The 10,626-nt window shown below is 28.3% G+C and overlaps 1 protein-coding gene across 1 annotated transcript; it reads right to left on the bottom strand.

The window, feature by feature from the left end:
- Positions 1-1,839: 1,839 nt before the first annotated feature.
- On the bottom strand, positions 1,840-10,030 carry LOC106680432 (RNA-binding protein Rsf1). The gene is made up of 4 exons (XM_014420147.3): positions 9,922-10,030; positions 6,308-6,906; positions 3,567-3,717; positions 1,840-2,394 (listed from the first exon to the last, which is right to left on the bottom strand). The coding sequence occupies exons 2-3, from the start codon at positions 6,904-6,906 to the stop codon at positions 3,585-3,587; spliced, it is 732 nt and encodes a 243-aa protein (XP_014275633.1). The 5' UTR covers positions 9,922-10,030; the 3' UTR covers positions 1,840-2,394; positions 3,567-3,584.
- Positions 10,031-10,626: the final 596 nt, after the last annotated feature.

Raw genomic sequence — 10,626 nt, 5'->3', positions numbered from 1 at the left:
TCAAGATACAAACACCAGTAATGGCAATATCCGCCGCAGTGCTCGTCTATTTAACCGCCGTAATGTTACGTCATCACCTCGTCACCGGAACTGTCTAGCCCTGAAGAAGCCCTGCAACGTGGGGCGAAACGTTGGCTCATTAAATTAGTATATTTCTACTATTTGAGTTTTTCTTGACCGCACCCGGACCATATTCCTTTCATTGAATAAATATATATATTTTTTTTTTCATATTTGATATATACATATAATTATTATTATAGTTTTATTTAATATAATCAGACAAATGCTGTTAAAATTGTCTTGTTATTCTAAACAGAACAAGTGTCACATGGTATCTTCACTAAAACACAAGTTACCAAGATATAGAAGGGATCCAGCTATTACATACCGCATTATCTATTCATGCCAATGCATGTACAGAAACAATGTTTATTGATAACTTTTTTTCAGAAACTGTTTGCACAAAGCAACTGAATAACTGGTGCCACAATAAGAAAACAGAGGAATTTTACAAATTTATACTATGTTACTTAGATTTACTTATTTATATTTTAACTTATATTATAACTCAAAAATATTAAACTTTTTTTTCATTTTAAAAATTAATATGGTTGACTTGATAGTTGTTTCAAAACTAAAAATTTAGTTTTATTCTTTACAAAATATATGTGAATGAGAGATATTAAGCAACACTTATTTTATATATAATAGGATAAATATTCAAAAGCACGAATAGTTTTTACTAGAAGATTCCTGATTGACCATGTGTATCAATAAATGGTATTGGGTCCGGGTGCGGTGGTCAAATAAAACTCAAATAGAAAATTGGTGCACTATTTTTTATGTATTGAATAAAACTGTGTGCGTGTATTTATAAAACTTAAATAGTAAATTAGAATACTATTCTATGTTAGTTATTAGTTGTACTATTTATTGTTTATAACCTCTAATTTTTCTTATAAAATTTTACATTTCATTGTATACCCTTGTTATTTTACACTAATTTTTTTTAACTTATAACATGTGTTTGTATCTTTCTTTAGCCCTGCAACATGGAGCGAAATTTGGCTCAAATAAAAATAGTACACCAATTCACTATTTGACCGCACCATACCATTTAGTTTTCAACTAACCTTAATAGTTAAAAATTATTTGTTCTTTTTTGATCACAACCCTGACAATCTTATATTTATATTTTATGCCACTCTTCTTATAAATGAACCATACACACAATAATTTTAATATTTCATCAGATCAACAATTGGAGAAATCAGACTAACCATCAGTTGGTTTTAACCTTACATAGGAACAGAATTCTAAATTGTATCTGCTTCCAAATGAATGTATAAATAGAAAGAATATTCAGACATTAGTTTAAGACTAAACCGGACATGCATGAAGAAACATTCTGAGAGGCTTAATTTTATTGATAGTTATATTCTTATGATTCCACAAGCCTTGGAAATAAACAATATCACCGATAATCCATTTAAAACTAAAAAAAAGTATTAAAATTATGTAATATTTTTTTAAAAATGTAATTTACCATTAGTGAGACTGACCATTGTAAAATATATCTAAGAATCCAAGGAATATAAAGTTATTAATGAATTTTCCTTAAAACCGCTAATTAATATTTGAATGTTTAGGCTTCAGATTTTCTGGTATTGGTACTAAAATATTAATAGTATTGAAGTACACTTATGGCTTCAAAAAACTAATTAAATTTTGTGTCATAAACAGTTTTTGATAAAAAAAATATTTAACTTATATTTAAAAGGATTGATGATACAAAACTATTTGTAAAGAACAATATGGTATAATAAACAAATAATATGTACAAAATGTTTTTTTATTTAAATACAAAGGAGCAATTATTTTTAATTACACAAAAAAATTAAAAAAAAAAAGAAAAAGAAAAAATATAGGAGAAAATCATCTATGTTCATACACATAATGTAGCAAGATAAAAAAAAAATAAGATTTACTGACATCCTACTGTACAGATTTAAGCATAATAATTAATAAAATTCAGAATTTACAATAATAAATCAAATACAATTATAATACAACTTAATTAGGGATTTACTTGAAAGTCCTAGCTTCGATGTTAGTTTTAAGACTGTCAAATGAATTAAAAAAAAAAAAAAAAAAAAAGAAGTTGGAAGTTACATCCCTACTATTAAATATCTTGAAAGGTCATGAATAAAAAAAAAAGATAAATTAAGAGTATATAAGTTTCCTTTAGCATTGAACTTTGTACAACTGAGCACGCTCAGAGTTCTCGAACATAGATGTCGTAATGAAGCTTTCTTAAAGCTAAGTATAGCTTCATGGGTGCGTAGTAGTTTCAACTTTATCGACGTCATAACATGTGAGATCTGAGGACGACTGAAAACAGACAATCAAACACATTTTTGATCTAAAAAATTGTAACAAATTATTATTATTTTTTTTTCAGTATTCTGTAGCCATGGAAACGAAGATATCTGACGTCGATCTATGAATCTACTTTATAAAAATTATTTCGATGAAAAAGTATAAAAATAGGAAAAATATGTTTATGCATATATGTGATCTATCACATAAAATAAGTATTCGACGCGTTGATTCTTGCAATGAAGTTTACATGGCTATCGTAGAATAACGCTGAAACAATTATAACATGCTTTCAAGTTTGTAGTTATTTTCGAAGGAGATATTTGAATAGTAATATAATGTTGTAGATGAAATTGGAATTGACTATTTCATGAAAGATTATTCTTTTAAAAATTTTCAACAGCATATAGACCAAAGACTACTTTTACAAACCCTGAACAGTTAATATTTTATCAGGAATGGCAATAAAACAATTAAATATGAATATATTTTTTTTAAAAAAACATGCTTATTAAAACTTGCTAAATAAATATAAAATTCTAGTTTATCATTGTAAAAATAGTAAATAGAAATTTGAAGTAGAATAATTGAAATAGGACTACATAAGTTATAAAATAAATAAACAGAAAAATTTAATTAAATGTAGTCAAGAGTATATAAGAAAACTAATGTGTAATTAAATAATAAATAATTATTAAAATTAATTTTTTTTAAAGAATAACTATAAAAACAATTAATATATACTTTTTAAAATCTACTTATAGCCCTTCAACACCTTTATTGAAAAAAAAAAAAAAAACCTGGAAAAAGTATTCTTTATTATTAGAAAATTAAAACGTAACACAATATTGAAGGACTAATGATCAATACATGGAATATTAAAAGAAAAATAGAAAATTTTAAATATAACTTCTTGTGATGAAATTTAAACAGGGTAAAATATACTAAAAAAAAATTTTAATTGCCAATTCCCTTAACAGAATTTTTTAGTATTTCACTAAAATGTTTAAATATGGTCTGGGTCTTATCTGGCAATGAAAGTTGTACGTAAGAAGTAAATGCAGAAGAAAAAAATATTGAAAGATGTAGCCATATAATGAAACTGCTCTAATATCAGATTGACGTTATGAAGTTAATTATGATAAAGTGTATTGATGATATATAAAGTCGTAGAAATGCAGTACCTTTTGGGGCTAAGATGGCTAATATCCGCCACTGCCTGAGTAAGAATTTCGTTGGAAACCTCCTCTTCCGTAGCTATTACCACCACCGCTTCCTCCGAATTCCCTTCTACCACCGCCACTGCCGCCGCCGCCTCCGCCTCCACTGCCGCCGCTGTAATCATATCCAATATACACACACCTCGCCGACTGTCTCCAATGAACAACATGCCACCTCAACCAGTCTCCTAACCATACTCGTAACCACAGTGGTAACGAAATTAAGTACAGGAGATAATTTGCACACATTCATAAGAAATGCAAAGATTGAAGTAGATATAAAAATCAACAAGATTCTCTATATGTCTATATAGAGTTAACAATAATGAAAAGTAAAAAAAATAATAAATAAAATTTAAAATATATCAATAATATTCAGTAAATAAAAATAAAATAAAGTAAACATTAAACACACATACAAAAATACAATCACTGACACTCAGATCGAACTAACGTTCTTCACTTACATGAACAGAATCTAAACTATCTAACTGAGTATTTCTTATCGGTAAATAAAAATGGTAGTGATCGAAGCAGTATAAAGGGAAAATAAAAATGTTACAAAAGGAAATTATTTGACCGATTTGTAATAATAAGAATGAGTAAACATTTCAGACCCGCACCATTAAGTCGACGGCAGTTTTAAAGGAGTGTCGTTTAAAAAAATTAATAATTCCCTTCCATGACTTCTTCTATAGTTAAGCAAAGCTATTTTAAAATACTCTTCCTTAATCTTCCAAAATCCCTTATCTTGTTGACTTCTTCCCCAACCCAACTACTACCATTAAAAAAAGCTGCTTTCTCAGTTTTAAGACTAGAGAAGAACTGAGTTCTGTAGAAATAATACAAAAAATTGTGAATTAATAGTAAAGCTCAGAAAATGTATAATGGACGACTTTAAATAGTAACATTACTGATACCTACAATCACTAAAGTTCACATATATCTGCTGCTTCACCCGAAAATTTGTCTGTTTTCAGGTTGCCCTCATTTCTCACATGTAGACAGAGGACAATCGACAATATAAAATAGCTAGATGATCTAGTGTAATATATGTATTGTGCAATACTCATTCAAACTTAAAAGATACGGTTATTTGGTACAGTAAGACAGTGGATTGTAAGACTTAAAAAAATATTTGAACAGTATCCTTATGGAAAGTTATAATAATTTCACTATTGGGATTGTAACAGATTTTGCCTGTTTGTTGTTGTTTCCTTAAGAAAGGAACACATATATTAAAGCCTACCAGCAAATATAAAAATGTTGTGAAACCATGAAGTCTAGTAACTTAAAAGATTAACTAAGCCAGGATATTAAAAATAATCTGATTATAAAAATGCAGAGGCTCTCAAGTATGTATCCTGCCTACCTAGGCCATTCATTGTTTAACAGATAACGTATGGAATACTAAGAGAGATGGAGAAATAAGAAAATTTTAACTATAACTGTTGTGCTAGTAGAGAATAACCTCAAGAAATATTTCTCAATCTATCCAGAAGTTTTAAAGTAAAATTTACAACTCTTTATAAGTAATCTTGGTGGTACGACAACTTTTGGCAAATATTTATTGATCATAAACTTAACTTAATTACTTGATCGTAAACTGACTCAGTTTTTAGAACATTAATTACCCTAAAATGTCCAAGACATTTATATTAGTTAAAAAGGATCCTTTTTCATTTGGAAAATATTAATTTAAATGGTAACATTGTATGACAGTCTTCAGGTAATCCCAATGATGAACCTCAACTCACCACGATGATAGAAATTTAATGTAAGACACAATAACAAACTTATTAGTAAATGATCATTCCTAAGTTTTATTAGTTCAAACAAAGTATTAAATAAGACTACTTTACTACAGAAAAGTGAATTTTGGATAAATCAAACAACAGTACCTGACACGAAGTATTTAATAAGTAATAAGTGAGCGATTAGTTTCTAATAAATGTCTAGATAAAAGTAATAGTGATTTATGGCTAAGCATCATTAAGTAAAAACATTCCAATGAAGTTTTCATTATCATTTAAAATTTATTAGATTGTGGCAATGGGCTTTTCTTACATAATAAATATCATCTGGCAAGAAAAACGTAATAATAATAATAATATAGTCCACTTGGAAACCCTTAAGCATACAAATCTTATACAACTCAAGAACAAAAACGAAATGAAGAAAATGTGATACTGAAAACATAAATAGTTAGGATCATAAAATATAGTAATGTAATAAATTTTATCCCAATAGAAAATAACACCCCAAAAATGTAACATTACAGTTACAACTATTAATGGGAAAGACATTTATACAAGGTAACAGGCTTACTTATTTCACAAATGTTTTATAAAATTAGTTAAGAATTTTATTAACTATTTGGAGTTATTCAAATCCAGAAATGCATTTGATAGTGCATTATGATCCTTAAAATATTTTTTCCTCGACTTAAACATGAATAAAAATAAAGCAAATATACGAATACTTAAAAATATAAATAAATAAACGATTGATAAAGTGGAGGAAAACATTGAGCAATATAAATTGTAAGTGAAAACATTAAGAATAAATAATCATCAATGAATTAATTTTTGATAATTTTTTAAAAAGTTACTTTTGTAAAAAATAACAAAATTTAATGAAATATTTGGAATTGGTGTCACCCGCATCCAAAACAGTATATAAACTTAAATCTTCGATTATATTACCTGAATCTGTGAGGCGATCTGCTTCGGAAACGTGGCTCCCTGACATTAGAATAACCATTACCTTGGTAACGGCCACCTCCGCCACCACTTTCTTTGTTTCCAAACCTATCACCCCCTCTATCTCCACCGCCGAATCCTCCTCCTCTTCCTCCACTTCCCCTAAATCCACCACCACTACCTCCTCCACCTCTTCCCCTTCCTCCACTACTTCCTCTACCACGTCCACCACTACCACCACGGAATGATCCAGATCTTCCTTCATCCCTCATTCCAAATCCACGACCACCGCTTCCCCTACCTCCACCTCCTCTACCACGTCCACCACGACCTCTACCCCTCGATATTTCAACTCTTAATTGTGCCCCCATAAGTGTAGTATTGTTCATATTATCACAAGCTGTTTCCGCATCTCTCATCTCAGCAAACTCAACAAATGCGAAACCAGGAGGGTTGTAAGCTACCCAAACATTGTTTAGTTTTCCAAACTTCTCAAATGCGAACTCAAGATCTTCCTTTTTAATTTCTCCATCCAGACCACCAACATAAACCCTCACTCCTCCACTTGAACGAGGGCCACCACCTTCAGCGAAATCTCTCATCTGAAAATATAATAAATATACTGTTACAACCTAGAAATATATTATGAATAGAATAAAAAAAAACTGAATTGTAGTTTTACAGTTGATATATGTAACTTTTATTTTTTAGACACGAAACAGCCTTATAGACCATGTGAATATTATTTCTTCCTAATCTTCCCCTTATTTTAATAATTTTTTTTTTCTAACAGACTATTCTCCTTCCTAACCTATCTACCCTTTAAAGCCGGAATGAATGTTTCATTAATTAGTTTAATAATAAAATCAATATTTATTATTATTACATAATTAAAAACAATCACTTTGTGGCTAATTAGTCTTAATAAACAAATCAATAATTCACTAAACCATATTTATTACTCGAGTTTTGAATAAATATTTCCTAGGTTATGTAAAAAAAAAAAAAAAAAATTAGACGCTCATCAGACCCCATAATTGCAATGATAGTGCCAACAAAATGAATGCACACAATGGTTTGATAAAAAGAAAAATTATGCATAATCATCATTTGAATAGTGTTTACTAAAATTGTATTTAATTTTTTATGATTCTATATTAACGTATAATGCATCATAAGTGTAAAATTTGCAACTATCCTTAGGAGTCACATTGGTATTTATTTTCATTTAAAAATGCTATGTTTAATACACCAATTTACAATGAATCCAACAATAAAATTACCTACATCACTAATCGAACCTATAAAGAAAATTGGAAGGGGGAAAAATACTCAATACAAAGTACAACAGCACTACTTGATAAAAATAGTACACAGTACAAAATTAATTTTAAAATTCAGACAATAAGTACAGTAAAAAAATCAGTTTTTTTTTAAGGTAGAGAATAAAGTAACTTGAGAATTCTTTTAATTATATTCATTATAATAAGGAAGCAAAAAATCCTGAGTGAATGAAACAGTTTGTACATTTAATGTGAATGGAGGATGAGCAAAAGAAAGTACAATTTTTTTTAAACTTTTTTTGCTGTATACTCTGAAAAACAATTTAAAATAGACAAAAAAATATATAAGTAAATAAAAAAAACAGAAACTATAATGATTAAAGAGATCTAGAATAAAATGTACTATCTAGATATTAAAATAAAACATACAAAATCGTAACTAACTATTCCATAAAACTATCTAAATAAAAGGAAGTGTGATCACAAGGCACTGAGTGAACTAATAGGAAAGACTGAAAGAATTAATGGAAAATTATTAAAAGATATGGATAATATAATGTATCGCTTATTCAAATTCAGAAATATAAAAAATACGTATTCAAAAAATTATAGAATAGCTATAAACAAACAGAATTACTAACTATATTTTAATAACACAGGGACAGGCCTTGTTGCAAAACATCATAAAATACAAATATTGTTAATTTTTAAATTATATATAGTTAATAAAAGGAAACTAACATAAGTTGAACCAGTATAATGTGCACAGAGTATAGATAGGTAATAAGGGTGGCTGGGGTGAAGGGTAGAATGATGAAACACAATAAAAAAAAAAAGCTAAATTAACAATTAAGAAAACAAGAGATTTATAACAAAAAAAAAAAATGTATCCATAGCACCTAAATAATTATTGTTTGAAGAGATAATAGACAGTAACAAGAATCAACACTTTACTCATCATAAAAATAAAATAAAATAAATAAAAGCACTCTTTTTGTTTATTATTTCAGAATTACATGTGTTTCATTTTCAACATTAAGTGAGAAGTTAATGACAAAACTTATATTACAAATTTCGATAAATTAATAAAACAAGTTTATGTTTTACGTACATCTCTGTCATTGCTTTTAATCAGTTAACATAATTAGAGGGTGGATATGTAAGCTCATATGTTGCTCTCATAGAACAAGGTATCGAAATTTCAATGTGAATTAAAGATTTTATCTCCACTAGATTCTTTAGGCCTCGTAGATTTATAAAAGAACTTTCAGGGAATTCATATTTATAAAATAAAATGTTAGCGTTAAGCTATAGAAAGTGTGGGTGATGTATGATTGTTACACATAATATTGTATTTAATACTGTATAAGTATATATATATTTTTTTAATCTCCACGTTTTATTGCTGGGTGCCTAAAATAATAAAATTCAGGGAAAGGAATGTTGAAGTAATCTTACTGACTAAAACTGCCAAGAAGAGAATTATGTGAAGAAATATCAGAAGGAATATACAAAACAAATATACATGACATCAAGAACACACATAACACTGCCACAAACTACAACTAAGCCTAGATAAAATAAAGCCATAGATAAAACAAAAATAAATCAAACCATGACAGAAAGTAAGGATTAACTTAATGGGAAAATAAGGAACATAGCACTAATCCTCCAATTGATAATAGTTTAAAATAACAATGCATAAGGTTATTAAAGCACATACAATTAAGAACATATCTGAAGAACTTATAACACATACACACCTAACTTCTCAGTCAGTGCTAAATGTTTTCATTCCTGCCATTAAAGTACTATGTATAAAAAAATAAAACACAAGTAAAACTAAACAAAATTAGGTTAAACATCAAGCATGAGTACTTTAGAGTGATTCATCAGTATATTAGAATATTGACTCATTTAACTTAATCTCCAACAAAATGGATGCTGGTAAAATATATAGAAAATTTATCTGGCAAACCATTAATATTTGAAAACAATTTCGGGGCCACAACCTTGAATGAAAAACACAAATTTACACAGATTTAATTACCAATACCGGGAAACGTAAATAAGATGGTCTAAATTGTTTTAGATAGAAACGAATTACCTGCAATTATAGTTACAAAACCTATAGTAAATGTGAAAAAACTGAAGCACGACGAAAATAAATCTCATAAAATCAACTTTTGATTACTCTACAACACAACAATGAAAACCCGAATTTTAACGTGGAAGTTATTGGTACGTTCATAGAATTATTCACATTTACTCACAATAAGAAAGCTAAAATACAATAATAATAACTTAAACCAAAATAGGTAATTAAGAACTTACTTTTAACCAGTTCAAAACAGGTTGTTCTTCTTCAGCCGAATGCAACTGTGAGGGCGTCGGGTTGAAAAAGAGATCGATTCAAGATGTCCGCTTCACAAGTTGTTTGTACACAGCCTTCTGAATAATGTTTGTGGCGTGATTACTTATTTGTGAAAATATATACAAGGGAAATTGAAATAATAAATTAGCAGATTTATATTTATTTGAATAAATAATGATAGGAAATCAGAAAGAATGATTTATGAACTTGAAAGTAACTTTCTCGATATAATGGGTCTGCTTCTTTAGACTCATTCTATTTACATGTTTTTAAGAGTCTTGCTAATCTCATTTTAAAGTAAATTGTTTTTTTGTTTTTTTTAGACTTTACATCTTAATAATTTGAACTGAAGACTTTCAATGTAGTTAACAAAACCATATCATCATCAAACAAATTTCCCGCCATTATTGTTATTGATTGCGTAAGACATCCTCAATGATTGATTACATTGCGTTTTATTCTTTATTTATTTAATTTAATTAAAACATAAATTCTTCCAGATCAGCTGAAGCTTAGTCTTTCCTCTCAAATTCTTTTTAACTTTCGTAATATTTGCTCAAGTATAATTTAACATTTAAATAGAAACCACTTAATTGAAAAATCGTAAAATGGTTTGGTAACATCTTTGTTTTACGTTGCAATCCTCAATGAGGGGTGTGTAGGTG

This window comes from Halyomorpha halys, unplaced genomic scaffold (genome assembly GCF_000696795.3).
Source record: "Halyomorpha halys isolate HHAL.00 unplaced genomic scaffold, Hhal_1.1 Scaffold261.1, whole genome shotgun sequence".
NCBI classification, from domain to species: Eukaryota; Metazoa; Arthropoda; class Insecta; order Hemiptera; family Pentatomidae; genus Halyomorpha; species Halyomorpha halys.
Note: the sequence above shows the minus strand (reverse complement) of the source record. Positions and strands in the feature narration are given on the sequence as shown.

Bases quoted from the DNA above. Each gene is read 5' to 3' on its own strand.
- LOC106680432 (XM_014420147.3), bottom strand. From the start codon at position 6,906: ATGAGAGATTTCGCTGAAGGTGGTGGCCCTCGTTCAAGTGGAGGAGTG. The intron at 3,718-6,307 runs GTAATATAATCG...ATATGATTACAG, and splicing joins AGATCGCCTCACAGATTCAG to CGGCGGCAGTGGAGGCGGAG.